The 16,917-nt window shown below is 51.4% G+C and overlaps 1 protein-coding gene across 7 annotated transcripts in view; it reads left to right on the forward strand.

The window, feature by feature from the left end:
- The window catches only part of ST3GAL4 (ST3 beta-galactoside alpha-2,3-sialyltransferase 4), a 93,304-nt gene that overhangs the window by 41,222 nt on the left and 35,165 nt on the right, over positions 1 to 16,917 (forward strand). For 3 of the 7 annotated variants that reach the window (XM_055356359.2, XM_063693665.1, XM_063693664.1), the window contains exons 1-8: positions 9,194 to 9,269; positions 9,572 to 9,656; positions 10,042 to 10,122; positions 10,351 to 10,448; positions 10,674 to 10,734; positions 11,203 to 11,298; positions 11,411 to 11,600; positions 12,368 to 12,511. In XM_055356359.2, coding sequence (XP_055212334.1) covers positions 9,254 to 9,269; positions 9,572 to 9,656; positions 10,042 to 10,122; positions 10,351 to 10,448; positions 10,674 to 10,734; positions 11,203 to 11,298; positions 11,411 to 11,600; positions 12,368 to 12,511 — 771 coding nt within the window. In that variant the 5' untranslated portion in view covers positions 9,194 to 9,253. Of the gene's footprint in view, positions 1 to 9,193; positions 9,270 to 9,571; positions 9,657 to 10,041; positions 10,123 to 10,350; positions 10,449 to 10,673; positions 10,735 to 11,202; positions 11,299 to 11,410; positions 11,601 to 12,367; positions 12,512 to 16,609; positions 16,754 to 16,917 lie in introns of those variants that run through there. The other 4 variants (XM_055356364.2, XM_055356361.2, XM_055356362.2 and 1 more) reach the window with 3 other exon arrangements.

Here is a 16,917-nt window from a genome sequence, read left to right on the forward strand (position 1 = left end):
TGGTCCTCAGCATTTGGAAATATCTGGAAACATTTTGTCACACCTGAGAAGAGGGATTTCCTACTGGTGTCTAGTAGGTAGAGGCCAGAGATGGCTGCTAAACATCCCATAATACACAAGACAGACCCTGCAACAGTGAACTCTCTGGCCCCTCCAAGTCAGTGGTGCAGAGACTGAGAGATCCTGGTTTCCCGTTTTGAGCGTGCAGTACATTTCAGTTGTTAGTGGAACATGCAATACATCTTTATTCACATGTTATTACTTATTTGTCAGATGTTTATAAAACATCTGCTACATTCTTGGCAGTTTAATAAAATCTGGAGATACAAAGAAGTTCCTGACCACAGAGGTCATTTAGGCAAGCTAGGAAAGCACAGAATGATATAACACAAAGTTACATTGTACCATAAAGCATATTCTATAGTACACTTAACTCTGGTAGGCTCTTGTTATAAAAATGTCTCCAATCTCAGAGGTCATGGGATAGTGGGCAAGACATGAAAACCTCAGATAATATAAAATTTTGTTACCTCTAAGTGCTGAAATTAAGGTATAAACAACATCTCATGGGAACCAAAACATCAGTCATTTGGAAGTATAAGTCAAGCCTTCGTAGGAGAGGAACCATTTCAGCCCGATATTACCAGAGTGGGATGGTCCCAGCGAGCAGGATGTGGAGGGTTAGGATGTTATGTTAGTCTGTTTTGTGCTGCCATTACCACCAAGTAGGTAGTTTATAAGGAGCAGAAGTTTATTTGGCTCACAGTTCTGGAGGCTCGGATGTCCAAGATCTAGAGGCCACATCCAGTGAGGGTCTTCTTGCTGCATTGTCTCATGGTGGATGGAAGAAGGGCAAGGTGGAGAGAGAGAGCAGGAAGGGGCCTAATTGTCCTTTTATAAGGAACCCACTCCTGTAATAATGGCATTAAACCCATTCACGAGAACAGAGCCCTCATGGCCTACTCTTATGAGACCCCACCTCACAACATTGTTAACATTTAGGATCAAGTTTCTAGCATATGAACTTTGAGGGACACATTCAAACCATAGCATTCTGCCCCAGTCCCCAAAATGTATGTCTTGTCACATGTAGAATACATTTGCTTCCTACCTATAATCCCAAATTCTTATTTGTTTCAGCACCACATTAAAAGTCCAAAGTCCAAAATCCACAGTCTCATCTAAGTCAGCTGTGGGTAAAACTCAAGGTATGGTTCATCCTGAATCAAATTCCCCTCCAGTCATGGGCTGTGAAATCAAGCAAGTTGTCTGCTTCCAAAGTACAGTGATGGGACAGGCATAGGACAGATATTCCATTCCAAAAGGGAGAGATAGGCAAGAAGAAAGGGGCAAACTGGTCCAGACAACTCCAAAACCCAGCAGGGGAAACAATACTAAATCCCAACTTGACAATAATCTTCTTTGACAACATGTCCTGCCTTCCAGACACACTCGGGTAGGGACCTGGGCCCCCAAGGCCTCTGGCAGCCCTGCTTCCCTGGCCTTGCTGGGCTCATTCCATGCAGCAGCTCTCACCGGTTGGAGTCTCATGCTTGCAGCTCCCCCAGGTTGCTGTTGCACACTGGTAGCTCTGCAGTTCTGGGGTGTCAGGACGGCCTTACTCCCACAGCCCCACTAGGCTTCCTGGGGACTCTCAGCAGCTCAGACTCCACAGTTCTGCTGGGCATTGCCCTCCAGGGGGCTCCCTGGTGGTGGCTCTGACCCTGCAACCAGTCTCTGCCTGGGTCCCGAGGCTGTCCGCAATATCCTTTGAAATCTAGTTGGAGGGAGTCAGGCGCATAGCCCCTGCATTCTGTACTCTGGTGGCATTAGGACCATGTGGGACACCACCAAGACTCACCACTTGCACCTTCTAGAATGGTAGGTCAAGCTGCACCTGGGCCCATTTAAGCCGTGGCTGGGGAGGCAGAGGAGCACTGTGCCCAAATGTGGGAGCAGAGACTTGAGGTGGCCCTGGACAGTGAGCCACAGGTCCTGAGGGCTCCCAAGACCTGGCTTTTGACATAGTTCCTTCCCTCAGATTTTGGCACTGCCGGATCTGTGATCACAGGTCATCTCTGCAGTACCTTTGGGATCATTCTCATTTTCTTGATGAATAGCCTCTGGCTTCATTCTTATCGTACTAATCTCGTTATCAAACTGTGGCTCTGGCCAATACTAATCTCCTTATCAAGTGGTCCATACTAATATTCTTATTAAACTATCAAACGGTAACATGCCTGCACCCTTGCTTTCCTCTCCTGAAAGTTCTTTCATTCTCTACTACAGGTCCAGTCTCAGAATCCTTCCAGTCTCTAAGTTCTGTTTCGCTTTTCATTATAAATTTCTTTCTTTCTTTCTTTCTTTTTTTTTTTTTTTTTTTTTTTGAGATGGAGTCTTACTCTGTTGCCCAGGCTGGAGTTCAGTGGCATGATCTCAGCTTACTGCAACTTCTGTCTCCCGGGTTCAAACCATTCTCCTGCCCTAGCCTTCCTAATAGCTGGGATTTCAGGTGTGTGCCACCACACCCAGCTAATTTTTTTGTATTTTTAGTAGAGATGGGGTTTCATCATGTCAGCCAGGCTGGTCTCGAACTCCTGACCTCAAATGATCCGCCCGCCTCAGCCTCCCAAAGTGCTGGGATTACAGACGTGAGCTACTGCGCCCAACCCTGCTTTTCTTTATAAGTTTCATCTTTAAATTCTTTATTTCTTCTCAAGTTTTACAGTATACAGTTAAAATAAGTCATACAGCAACCAAAATGCTTTGCTGCTTAGATATTTCTTCCACCAAATAGCCTAGTTTATCACTCTTAAGTTCTGCCTGCTATACAGTTTGAGGACCTGGACACAATGTAGCCACATTCTTTGCTGCTTTGTAACAAGGATGACTGTTATGCCAGTTTCCAGTACCTTAATCTTCAGATATATCTGAGACCTCATCAGAATGGCCTTTACCGTCGTTATTTCTACCACCATTCTGATCACAACCACTTAGTCTAAGAAGTTTCAGACTTGCCCTACAGATCTTCTAATCCCTCTTTATTGCCTGCCTGCCTCCATCCCTCCATTCCTTCCTCTCTGCTCTCTCTCTCTTTTCTTCCTTTCCCTCCCCTCCCCTGCTTTCCTCTCTCCTCTCCACTTCTTGGCACCAATTTTCTGTCTTAGTCCATTTTGTGCTGCTGTAACAGAATACCACAGATTGAGTATATTATAATGAATAGAATTTTATTTGGCTCATGGTTCTGGAGGCTGGGAAGTCCAAGATCAAGGGGCTGCTCTGGCAAGGGCCTTCTTGCTGCATCATCCCATGGTGGAAAGTGGAATGGCAAGACAGATCAAGAGGGGACCTAACTGGCCTTTTATAAGGAACCCAGTTCCACAATAATGGCATTAACCCATCCATGAGAGCAGAGCCCCATGATCTAAACACCTTTTATTAGGCCCTGCTTATACTGTTGCACTGGGGATCAAGTTGCAGCACTTGGACTTCGGGCGACACATTCAAACCATAGCAGTCACCTTAATAAAGGTGGAAAAGGGATGTGGCAGCTACAGTGGGAGGGAAAAGGTGGCTCCCTTAGTGTGCTTGGGAGGAGGGTAAGAGATGCATTTGCAGTTCTCATGGCCGCAGACTGAAGGGGCCTGGTTACCTGCTAAGGAACCTTGGCTTCATGTAAGGAGTGCAGAGTGATTGAAGCAAGAGGGTGGTTTGATCCATATCATTTCTTAGAAGGATACCATGTTGGCAGTTTCGAAGAAGGGGCGTGAGTGAGGAAACAGTTGTGGTGAAGAGACCAGTTAGGAAGCCTGTAACTTGGGGTGGGATCTGGAACCAGGCTGTGGCTCCGGAAGAGGAGCTGGAGGGCTGCACTGTGAAGTATTTCTCAGAGTCTAGACAATGTGACCTTCACACTGGGGCTGAGTTTTGTAAAATCCGACATCCCCAGTTTCACCTATGATGCCAGGCCTGTGGTAAGGAGCTTTGCAAGCATTTGCTAGAATATGAGCAAATGGAGGTAGAACTGATAATATTTAGTAACCATGGAGGGATGAAAGAGGGAGGTGTTGGGAGACTGGGTTGATAATATGGGGGTTGGGAGCGAGGAGAGAGTCCAGCTTTGAACATCTTCTTCCATTTGAGGAATTTAAGATCATCCAGCTAGAAAATTAGAAATACTAGGATGGAGTGTGGAAGAGAAATTAGCGCTGAAAATAAAGAGCTCGAATCATCAGTGTCTGAATAGTAGTTAAACCTCTGAAAATGAGTGAACTTGTCCCCTGAAAACGTGTGGCAGGGGAGAAGCGAGGTTCAAGGACAGTGCCCCCGAGAATGCCAGCATTTAAAGGGTGGGCCCTCGGTGGCTCACGCCTGTAATCCCAGCACTTTGGGAGGCTAAGGTGGGCGGATCGCTTGAGGTCAGGAGTTTGAAACCAGCTTGGCCAACATGGTGAAACCCCGTCTCTACTAAACATACAAAAATTAGCCAGGCATGGTGGTGGGTGCCTGTATCCCAGCTACTAGGGAGGCACAAGAATCACTTGAACCTACAAGGCAGAGGTTCCAGTGGGTTCGTGCCACTTCACTCCAGCCTCGGTGACAGAGGGAGACTCCCTCTCAGGAAAAAAAAAAAGAAGAAGAAGAAAAAAAAAAGGTGGGCCCCAGCAGCAGAGCCTACTGTCCCGGAGGCAGGAGGAAAACCTGAAGGGAATCTTGACCTTGACCTAGAAGCCAAGGAGGAGGCATGGCCAACAGCATCAAAGGCCTCTGAGCAGCTCAGTGAAGACTGACAATAGACCTTTCTTAGGTTTGGCAATTAGAAGGTCATTGGCCTCAGCAAGAGCAATTTCAGAATAAAAACAAGAGTGGAGGGAGTGGCGTAGGGGTGGGGGGACAGAGTAGGAAGTGAGGGTGTAGTAGAGGGGAAGAAGTTTGATCACTGAGGGAAGGAGGGAGATGCAGGGGTAGCTTGAGGAGGAGATAGAGCAGAGAGAGGTTTGCTGTTTATGTTAGGAAGAGGAGACTTGAGCATGTTTATAAGTCAGAGAATAGAGAAGGAGAGGTGGGAGACACAGGGAAAAGAGGAGTAATTGATTGGGAACTATTCTGGGAAGGTGAGGTGGATCTGGTGTCTAGGTGGAAGGATTTGGGGGAAAGAGGGGAGGTAGGAGAGTCTAGAGGTAGACAGCAGGCAGACAGGGGCTCCAGGTTTTCCCTACAGAACTGAGGACAGTGATGGCCGGGCGCGGTGGCTCATGCCTGCAATCCCAGCACTTTGGGATGCCAAGGTAGGTGGATCACTTGAGGCCAGGAGTTCGACACCAGCCTGGGCAACATGGAGAAACCCCATCTCTACTAAAAATACAAAAATTAGCCGGGCGTGGTGACACATGCCTGTAGTCCCAGCTACTCAGGAGGCTGAGGCACGAGAATCACTTGAACCTGGGAGGCGGAGGTTGCCGTAAGCTGATGGCACCACTGCACTTTAGCCTGGGTGACAGAGCAAGACTTTGTCTGAAAAAAAAAAAAAACAAAAAACAGAAGAAGAAGAAGAAGAACTGAGGACAGTAAGAGTAAGTGGTCGCTTATGATCACAGAACCAGCAAGTAAACCGCGAGCTTCTGCCCCTCTGGTCTTCCCAGACCCCTTCCCCGGAACATTAAGCCGTATCGCTTTTATGGGTCCAGGGGCTCTGAGGGGCTGGGCATCATACTGTGCCCCTGGGGGCATATCTAGTTCTGCCCCACTTGGTTGGGCGGGTACCTGCTGAGTACTCACTGTGTATTAGGCTGTGAATGCTGGGGCAGCAGGAGGCATGGTTTCTGCCTCCACTGGGCCTTATTTCTTCACCTTGTCCCCCAGTTCTGCCCTTGGGTAAGTTCTGTGGCAGAACTGACCAGCTCCCTTCGGCCAGGGACATCTTGGTTCCTGGCAGAGCACCAAGAAGAGCAGATTGTCTTCCTACCCGGGGGCACCTTTGCCCAGCAGGTTGGGTGAGCTGGCCTCTTGGTGAGAGGCTGGTCCCCTTGGACATGAGTGGATTCGATGCCTGCTTTCCCACCCAGGTACTCTACTGTGGCTTTTCTCCTGCCCTTTATGCTCAGAGCTAGACCAGCAATGTGGGGTAGCTGCTGGGAGAAGGTGCCATGTTGTCTTGAGGCAGCAGCCAGCCCTGGAAGCCCTGGAATGCCTGGGGCCACTGAGCAATCCTCACCCTCAGCCCCACAAGGGGAGGGTGTGGCTCGTGAAATTCCTGATTGGGTATAGCCGAGCAAGCCCTAAGACTCGCCCAGTTTGCTTAGCGCAACACTGACGCTGTTTTGGAATGAAGACAAGACAATGTAGAACTTTACTGGGGAAGAGGTCGAAGAAGGGCTAATTGTCTTGTTGTTCAAGACTGGTTAGCGCTGCTCACCTCTGACGCTGCTCACCTCTGACGCTGCTCACCTCTGACGCTGCTCACCTCTGACGCAGGTTTTTCCCTGGAAGGCAGCCCTGGAGGATACCTGTGTATTTGTCTTTCACAAAAGGTGAAATGAGCTCTTTGTAGTGTTTCCCGCCTAGGCTGCATTTCAGAATCACAGAGGAGGTGCGGCGCTGATTTGTTTTACTATTCCCTATTCATGCCTGGGCCCCACCCCTAACCAATTAAACATCTTGGAGAGTGGGGCCTAGACTTTATATGTTTAAAATCCTCAGGTCATTGCATTGTGCAGCCAATGCTGGTGACCTATGAATACAAAGGAAGATGAAACGCACCCTGGTCATGCAAGGAAGATGGAGAGAGGGAGCAGGGAGGGTGAGAGAGGCTGCAGTTCGTAAGGTCCTGAAATGTTAGAGCTGGAGGGATCCTGGTTCGGAGCACTGCAACTCAAAAGAGTAGTTCGAGCCACGCAGCAGGCCCCATTAGGGAGCTGGTTAGAATGCAAATCCCCGCCTGCCCTGCACCCCATCTGGCACCCTCTGAGTCACAGCGTGCACATCAAGGTTTGAGAAGTGTGCTTTCAGATCACCCACAGATCATCCAGACCAGTGGTTCTCAGCCTTGGCTGCACTTTAGAATCACCCAGCGGGCTTCAGCGAATTCCAGTGCTGGGCTAGATGAATTAACCCAGAATTTCTAGGTGTTGGGACCCAAATACTCATTTAAAAAATTTTTTTTGTTTAAGTACTTCAGGTGAGTCTCTTCTTCAGCCATAATCAAGAACATCAGGCTTGACCAGTGCTTCTCAAACTCGGACAGATATATGAATCGCCAGGGTATCGTGTTTAAATGCAGATTCTGATTTTATAGGTCTGGAAGGGGCCAAAGAATCCACTTGTCTGGGCTCTGGGATGCCCGTGGGACTGATCTGGCCTTTTTTGAGCAGTGGGAATAGGCTGACTTTTCAGTTTGACAGTGAGGAAACTGCAGGTCAGAGAGGGAGGTGTGATCGTCCACGGTAACCAACCTGATATGCATTCAGTACTTTCTGATGTACTCTACTGTGTGCCAAGCAGCGTGCTACATGTGGGACTAGAGCTGCGAACGGGACAGACCCAATACCAACCCTCACAGAGCTTATATCCCAATTGGGGAGACAGACAGAAAGAAAACAAGTAACTAAGCTGATGACAGATGGGAAAAGCTATGAAGGCGAGGAGGGCCATGTGTAGGGAACGACTCAGAGATTGCTGTGGGGTGAGGGGTAGGTAAGGCATGCCCCTTTCAGAAGAGCTGTCGGGGGAGTTACTAGGACAATACCTTTAACTGGGGACTCCTGCTGATTACAAACTGATCACTTTTCTTTACTGGACAGGACTAGGCTTCATCCCCTCTGGGGTTTGGGGATGGTGCTTCTGACTCTCCTGAGGCAGTCTGACCCTGGTCCCTGCCTGGCTGTCTCCTCTGACTCAAGACTCTGATCCTTCAGTGTTTGTGGGTTCAGAGCAGAGCCTGGGAATGAGCCCGCTGGGGAGCAGGACACTGACTCCACCATAGGACAGGGCTCAGGATCATTGGTTAATGGTTTGTAAAATGGACCAGGCCTCATCCAGATGCTGTCCCCAGCCCCTATGAAAACATGGAAAGTTTCCACTGGTGCACAAACACTAGTGCTTGCCTCCCTTTCCTGATCAACCGTCGGATTCACATGGGCTGTTGTTTGTGAAAATGCCTGTCCCAGGCCATACTCAGGCTGACCAAGGTGGTCTGTCTCCAGGGAAGGGCCCTGAAATGTATTTTTAGGAAGTGGTCCAAGGGACTCTTCTGATCCAGATCATCAGGAAGCATGGCGTGGATGGAAGAAACTGGCACTTGGCATCTGGTGCCTCTGTGTGGCTGTAGAAGCTACAGAAATGTCTTCTGCAGTGACTGCAGCGTGGCCCTGGCTGAGCTGGTGCTTGTGAGGAAGCCTCTGCTTGTGTGCAGGGGTGAACAGCAGCTCACCCCTTCCTGTGCACAGTCCTCACCTTACTGCCTTCACCCTTACTGGAAGCATCTCTTGACTTCTCTTTGGCCAGCCAGACCCTCCCAGCTCCCTGTGCTCCCCATTTAAACACCTTCCCTCCCTGAGCTTAGCCCATGGCTGGGTGGGGAGGCGTGAGCACTGTTTGCATTTGGTCAGGGTCTAGAAGGGATCAAGGAGGCCTCATGAGGACCATGTCATAGCCCCACCCTCACTCCCGACCCCTGACCTGAGCAAACCTGTTTGGCTGGATTGATGATGGAGAGGCAGGCAGTGACCAGACCAAGAGACGCCTTGGATGGTGGAGAATAGGTGATCCTCTGTTGGGTAAAAGAGGACTCAAGCCCTCACACAGTGAGTTGGCTAACTTTTCGTCTCAACAGTGGGCGGGGGTAGCTGTCTGCCTCCTGGAGCTGGCCCTTCCTGGGTCAAAATGCAGAAGGGGATGGTGAGAAGAACCACACCAGAGAGGCTGGAGTAGGCCAGCCTGGCTTGGGACCGAGTCTGTGAGGGCTGGACCCTCGGTTTTCCCTTCCGTGGCAGGGCTCACCTGGATCCTTAATGCCGCCCCTGGAGGAGTTAGGAGGATCCTGGATGAGAAAGCTCACCCTCAGGATGATTGCCCCAGGGAGCAGCTTCCTGCTTTCTGGTGGAAGGGAGGGGCAGACAGTGGGTGTGTCCTGCTCCAGTGTCTAGGCAGGAGAGTTTGTGAAGCCGACCAGACACCTGTGACTCCTATTTCCTAGGTGGCCCGAGGCAGCCGGGATGACAGCTCTCCCCAGGAATCCTGCTGCCTGCTGAGAAACATGGTCAGCAAGTCCCGTGAGTGTCGTCCGAGCGCTCCCCCACCCTGGAGGACAGGCCTCCAGAAGCCGTCTTCAGCAGGATCCTGGGACCTCTGGGGGCTGTGGAGGGACAGACAGGGAGCCAGGGGCCCTTCTCTTTATCTTGAAGGACAGTGGGTACAATCAGGGTCAAGCCCTCAGCCAGGGCCAGGCAAGGGCCAGAGACTGCTTCTGTTGAGTTAGGGGTCGGAGGGACTCAGAAGGGGGCAGGTGGGAAGGTGGACGGGGGCTGTACCTGCCTGTTGCTGCCTCTAGCTCCTCTCTGCATGTGTCCTGCAGGCTGGAAGCTCCTGGCCATGTTGGCTCTGGTCCTGGTCATCATGGTGTGGTATTCCATCTCCCGGGAAGACAGGTACATCGAGCTGTGAGTTCACCTTCCATGTCCTTCCAGTGGTTCTTGTCAGGGACAGGGCTTAGGGATGGAGCATCATGGAGCAGGGGACCTAGTAGGGCAGGAAGGTTCCAAGAGCCAGCACATGACCTCATCCCTTCAGCTGCTGGTACGGAGTGTTTCCATGAGGGTGGGTGGGGGTAGGGCCTGGGATGTCTCACTGGGCCCTCACCCAGGGAGTGCAGGGGCAGAAAGACCTGGATCCTCAAGGACTTGGGTTCCAAGTGGAACTTAACTTGAGATGATTCCTCCCCGGCACCTTGGGACCTTCATGCCGTGGGAGAAGGCTTAGGCTGCCTGGAACATGGGCCCCTGGGTCTGACTGGGGCTTCTGCCTCCTGTCCTTTTTTCTCTCCAGTTTTTATTTTCCCATCCCAGAGAAGAAGGAGCCGTGCCTCCAGGGCGAGGCAGAGAGCAAGGCCTCTAAGCTCTTTGGCAAGTAAGTACTTAAGGATGAGGAGGGTAGAGCAGGGCATGGAACGAGCTGGGATTGAGGGGTTCACAGTGTGGGGAGTAGATGGAAAGAGCAGCTGTGTTGGTGGACATGGGTTAGGTGAAGCCAGGGAGGGAAGAGAAGGCCTTATAATATTAGTCATGGGCCTAACCCTACTTCTGGCATCAAGATTAATTCTGTTCTCATCCCCACCCGGCTTTCACCTCTGTGCAGCTACTCCCGGGATCAGCCCATCTTCCTGCGGCTTGAGGATTATTTCTGGGTCAAGACGCCATCTGCTTACGAGCTGCCCTATGGGACCAAGGGGAGTGGTAAGTTCCTACCCGGCTCTGTGGGAACCATGGGCTCACCCTGACCACGTTGCTTCCTATTCTCTGCCGTCCATGGCCCCAGTGCCCAAGTTCTGAGCCTGACTCGGGTACCAGGGTCAGGGGAAGAAGAAGGCAGCCAGCGCTCTGAGGAGCAGTGGAGGGAGGGCAGGCAGCCTTCAGAATGCTATCTGTCACATCAGTCCCTCCGCCTGGTTCTTTTTGTAGAGGATCTGCTCCTCCGGGTGCTAGCCATCACCAGCTCCTCCATCCCCAAGAACATCCAGAGGTAAGGCGGCACTCTGACTCCAGTCTGGGCACCTTCTCCTATTTCCTGCCCCCTGCCCGCTCCCCCCACTCCCCACCCCCCCGCTCTGTGAAACAGTCATGGACTGGTACCATCCCAGCCAATTCTCATGGTAGCCTAGCCTGGGCATGTGGGTGCAGAGTGGGCAGAGGCTGCTCGAGGGTATTGCAACAGTGGGGCAGGGGTTTCTCATTGATACACCCCCCCGTGCCTTCCCTCTACTCCTCTGCCCTCTTCTGTGCTCTGCGCAGTCTCCTCCTCTTATAAAGCCCAGGGCTATAAAGTCAGCATGACCCTAAGCAGGACCACGGGGTGATGCCTGCTTCATGGGGACCAGGGGCTGAGGGGGCCTAGGAAGTGGTCCTGAGATGGGCCCAGGCAGATCCAGGGCAGCGAGCCTGGGTTAGAGTGTGGGGTGACATAGAAAGACCACTCCTCTTTCTATGGCAGCCTCAGGTGCCGCCGCTGTGTGGTCGTGGGGAACGGGCACCGGCTGCGGAACAGCTCGCTGGGAGATGCCATCAACAAGTACGATGTGGTCATCAGGTGTGTGTGACTATCTCTTCCTACTGTTGTTTGGGAACTGGATGTCCGAGCCAGGGACTGTAGACAGGCCCAGGAGGCCTCTAGTGATGGGAATCCTCCTCCCAACCCCCAGATTGAACAATGCCCCAGTGGCTGGCTATGAGGGTGACGTGGGCTCCAAGACCACCATGCGTCTCTTCTACCCTGAATCTGCCCACTTCGACCCCAAAGTAGAAAACAACCCAGACACACTCCTCGTCCTGGTAGCTTTCAAGGCAATGGACTTCCACTGGATTGAGACCATCCTGAGTGATAAGAAGCGGGTAAGTTGGGGGACAGACTGGGGGCTGAGGCCTGGCAGTGGGGACGCTGCCCGAGTCAGGACCTCACGCTCCTTGATGTCCGCCTGGCAGTCCTAAAGAGGCTGTGCGGGGACAGCATGAACTGGGCTCCCGGCAGTCAGCGCCTTAGGCTGCCCTCCAAGGGTGGTGCTCCGATAAGCTGCCCCAGCAACTGGGTATAAAAGCCTGCAGGCGTCAGGTGGCAGCAGCCACAGGCACCCATGCTCCAGGCGTGTCTGTGACAGGAAAGCTTTCCGAGTAGGTGTTTGCCTGTGAGGAACTCAGGAGCTGAGCAACCCTCCAGCAGCCATCTCCAGGCTGAGGGCAGGTTAGAGCAATGAGGCCTGTGTCCAAACAGATGGTCCCCAGAAAGAGTTCACTACATCACTTTGCCATCTGGTCACAGGCTGAACCGTCCCATCTGGCACTTTTGTCAAGTGTTTAGACAGCCTAAAACTTTAGTCCCTTCTACCTGTGTGGATGTTCTTGGAAGTGGTCCCTGGTTCAGACCCTCCACTCTATACACCAGGTCACCTGGCCTCCCGAGGGGGTGCCTTTCCTCCTGTCTTTCCCTGGTCCTCTCCTGGTCTCCCATCTGTGGCACAGACTTCACCTCCCTTTCCTCTCACCTTGTGCTCCTGAAGGCCTCTGCCATCACTTGGACCCCCTCACCTGGCTGAGGACCACTGGGTTGGATTTGAGAAACAGGGCTTCACCCGCTTCTGTCTCTTCTGACCCCATCCTCCTAGGTGCGAAAGGGTTTCTGGAAACAGCCTCCCCTCATCTGGGATGTCAACCCTAAACAGATTCGGATTCTCAACCCCTTCTTCATGGAGATTGCAGCTGACAAACTGCTGAGCCTGCCAATGCAACAGCCACGGAAGATTAAGCAGGTGATGATGGGAAGTCAGGCCTGAGGGCTAGGATCCTGGGCGGGAAGTAGGAGGGGGATGTTCCTATGGGCTTAGGAAGCCCTGGAAGGATCCCATAACAGAGGCGGCGGTTTGCATTTTCCCTCCAGGAACACACCTGTCGTTAAAGTTGCTGCTGCAAAGGGGAGTGCACACTTTAGAGAACCAAGAGGCATTTACTAAGTGGGGAGGGATGGGGACGGCCTGGATCAGGTTTAGGGGCTGGTGTGAGAGGATGGTTTTGGCAGGCGCTGGTCAGAATTTGTCAACTGGGGAGCTGCTGGAACAGTCGGTGGTCTGATCTGTGGAACAACTTGAGCCATGCAGAGTTACTATTAGATACTTCATCTGTGATCTTATCTTGAAACACTAGTCTGAACGAGTTGTAAGAGTTGGAGCTAAACAGTTTGTCTCGCATGTCATGATTTGGTATGGTGTGTCAATTCAGGGAGTCAATGTAGTTTTGCAAGTTATGGGTTTTTGTTTTGTTTTAAAGATAGCGTCTCACTCTGCCACCCAGGATTGGGTGCAGTGGTGCAATCATAGCCCACTGTAACCTCAAACTTCCAGGCTCAGGTGATCCTTCTGCCTCAGCCTCCTGAGTAGCTGTGAGACTGCAGGTATGCACCATCACGCCTGGCTAATTTTTAAATTTTTTTGTAGAGATGGGGGTCTCACTGTGTTGCCCAGGCTGGTCCTGAACTCCTGGCCTCAAGTGATCCTCGTGTCTCAGCCTCCCAAAATGCCGGGATTACAGGTGTAAGGCACTGTGTCTGACCGCAAGTTATGTGTTATGTGTTTCTTCTTTTTAACCTGATGTCCTTGAGCCATAGCAAGTTATGGTTTTGAGTGCAGTGCCCTGGTAGTCTTCAGCTGGTGGGCTTTAACCCACTTTGTAGCTTCCCAAGTACTTCCACCCATATCTTGGAGTCCCTCGGGGAGGCCGTGTGGGATGGTGAGAGACAGGCACCAGCAGACACAGGTATGGCGCTTGGCTGTGCTGTGTACTGTGTGGGGCTTGGCAGGTCAACTGCTCAGATCCTTGTTTTTCTTGCCTGTGTGGTGGGATAATATCCATAATGACCTTTTAAGGCTGTTGTAGGAGTTTGAAAAATAATAATGATGTAAAATACCTATTCTGGAGACCGGTACACAGGGCCTGCCCTTTAAATATTTGCCAGATTTTGAATAAATGATTTTATTGTTTACTGAACATTTCCTGTTATTCCATGTTCTGTGTTGAATGGCTGCTTTTGTGACTGCTCAATGCCAGGCCCCGAGTCTTCTTGCTTGGCGAGGAAGTTGTGCTCCTTGCTCTAAGGGACCTCAGTCTAGCAGAGTAAGAATGCAGGTTGCACTGTGGGGTGATAAAATTCCACAATGGAGAGTTGTTCCCAATGCCGTGGAATCTCAGAGGAGGGGCAGACATCTGCTGAGAGATGTCTGGGAGGCTCCCCAGAGGAGGTGGTGCTGGAGCCGGGCCTGGAAGGATCAGGCAGAGAGCTGGGGAAAGGCATTCCATTTGGCCAGAGCAGGCGGCTCCTCCAGCACTGAACTGTTTCCAGTACGAGTGGCGTTGAAGGGCACCAAGGAGTTTCATGCCATTCATAGGATTACAGATGGAGAGGAGGCTGGAGAGGGAGATGAGAGAGGGCGAGGACCTGAACCCAGCTCCTGGCAGTGGGAAGGGAAAAGGAGGAGATGGACTCAACATTGTGTTGGTTTTTTTTTTTTTTTTTGAGATGGAGCCTTGCTCTGTCACCCAGGCTGGAGTGCAGTGGGGTGATCTTGGCTCACTGCAACCTCTGCCTCCCAGGTTCAAGTGATTCTCCTGCCTCAGCCTCCCAGGTAGCTGGGATTACAGGCATGTACCACCACACCTGGCTAATTTTTGTATTTTTACGAAAATACAAAACACAGGAGTGCTGGTCTCGAACTCCTGACCTTAGGTGATCTACCCGCCTCGGCCTCCCAAAGTGCTGGGATTACAGGTGTGAGCCACTGCGCCTGGCCTGTATTAGCTTTCTGTTGCTCCCTAACTAATACCACAAGTTTAGCAGGCTAAAACAATACCCATGTACTGGCTCATGGTCCTGTAGATCAGAACAGCAGGGTGTGGCTGGTTCTCTGTTTAGGGTGTCACAAGGCTGGACTCGGTATGTCAACCAGACAGTTCTCATCTGGAAGCTTGGGGGGAAATTTTGCTTCCAGGCTCATTCTTGTGGTTGAAATAATTCGGTTCCTGCGATTGTAGAACTGAGGTCCCCATTTCCTTGCTGGCTGTCAGCTGGAGGCTGGGGGCCACGCTCAGCTCTTGGAGGTGGCCCACATTTCTTGGCCGCACAGCCTCCATCTTCAAGCCAGTGACGGCACAATAGATCCTTTCTGTGCTTCAAATCTCTGACCTCCGTTTCTGATCTTGACACCCGGATTTAAAGGTTCAGGTAATTAGGTCAAGCTCAGCAGGACCAGCCTCTCCTTTTGTGTTCAACTGTGCCATATAAAGTAACGTCACGTAATCGCATCATATTCACGGGCTCCCCACACGCGCAAGGGAGGAGATTACATGAGGGTTAGGGTCACTGGGGTTCTCTTACGGTTCTGCCTTATATATTTTACAGGTGGAATTGAGAGATTTCTAACCAATTCTGTGTTTCTAGCTTGGACAGCCGGTGGGGGGCGGGGGGTGGTAACATATTTAACTAATAGAGGGAGTGCAAGGAAGAGGAGGAATTTGGTGAGTGTAAGGAGACTGTGTCCAGGCAGAGCTGGCTAGAAGGCCATGGAAGTGTGCCTCAGCCCAACTGGATGAGATAACACACTGGTGGTGAAAGCAACAAGGGTGGAAAAAGAAGGCCCAGCCAGGGAGTGGAAGATGAGAAGACAGGAGAGCTCAGAGAGGGAGAAAGCTGGCATGTCGACAGGCCTGATGAGGTCCAGGAAAGGCTCCCAAATGGGTATGGGCAGCTGAAATTGTGTGCAAAGCAGGTTGCTGAAGCGGAGGAAGGCAGGGCTGGAGGAGTGAGAATATCAGGCTGCCCATCACTGCGGATGAATTAGGCATGAGCAACTGAGGTTCTCAGAGCAGCCAGTAAGGTGGATGGGAAAGGTACTGCTGTCCTGCTTTAAAGGAGAGGGCAGGCACCATGGCTCACACCTGTAATCCCAGCGCTTTGGGAGGCAGAGGTGGGTGGATCGCTTGAGCCCAGGAGTTCAAGATCAGCCTGGGCAACGTGGTGAAACCCCATCTCTATAAAAAAATACAGCGCCACCCCCATAAAGGGTCGCACAGTTAGTGCATGTCAGAGCACCCAGGTCTTCTGAATGAGGTCAGGTTCTCCAAGGAGGAGGGCAGAACACTTCCTTTCCTTTGAATGAGTTGCTTAACGCTTTTGTAAGCCTTGGTTTTCTCATCTGTAAAATGGGACTGATGATAATAGCTACCTCCAAGTGTTTTTGTGAGACTAGATGAGATAATGTTTTATAGTAGGTAGGTAAAATACTAAACATAGTGTCTGGTACATAGTGTTTAAAAAGTAACTGATATGATGATGGTTGTCATTCTGATTGTTAGTCTTATCTCTAGAGGCCCCAGGCCTCCCCCAGATGTATGGAGCTGTACCATCCAGAATGGTAGCCACTAGGCACATGTGGCTATTTACTTATTTATATTTGTTTATTTTTAGAGATGGGGGGGTCTCACTATATTGCCCAGGCTGGAGTGCAGCGGCTCTTCACAGGTGCATTCTTAGCGCACGACAGCCCAGGAGTCCTGGGCTCAAGCAGTCCTCCGACCTCAGCCTCCTGAGTTGCTGGAACTATGGGCATATGCACTACTGCACCCAGCACATGTGGCGATTTAAATTTACAATTTAATTAATTAAAATTTAATAAAATAAATTCAGTTCCTCAGCGGCACTGGCCCCATTTGCGTGCTCGTTAGCTCGTGGCTTGTCTTGTTGGACAGCGCAGATGGAGAACGTTTCCGTGACTGTAGGAAGTTCCACTGCAGAGCGCTGGCAGAGATGATGGTGGGAGGAGCAGGGCTCCCACTAACACCCTCCTGCCCCTGTTCCTCAGAAGCCCACCACGGGCCTGTTGGCCATCACGCTGGCCCTCCACCTCTGTGACTTGGTGCACATTGCCGGCTTTGGCTACCCAGACGCCTACAACAAGAAGCAGACCATTCACTACTATGAGCAGATCACGCTCAAGTCCATGGCGGTAAGTGCCTGGCTTGTGAGCATGGTGGGCCAGGGCGTGGATGGGCAGACAGTCAGAGGGGCACTGGGTGAGTGGGAGCAGTGCTGAGACCCAGAGGTGGCTCCTGCAGTCAGAACTGGAACCGAGGCACCTGGACTCCCTGGCCAGCATCCTCCATGTTCAGC

This window comes from Gorilla gorilla, chromosome 9 (assembly GCF_029281585.2).
Source record: "Gorilla gorilla gorilla isolate KB3781 chromosome 9, NHGRI_mGorGor1-v2.1_pri, whole genome shotgun sequence".
Classification (NCBI taxonomy): Eukaryota; Metazoa; Chordata; class Mammalia; order Primates; family Hominidae; genus Gorilla; species Gorilla gorilla.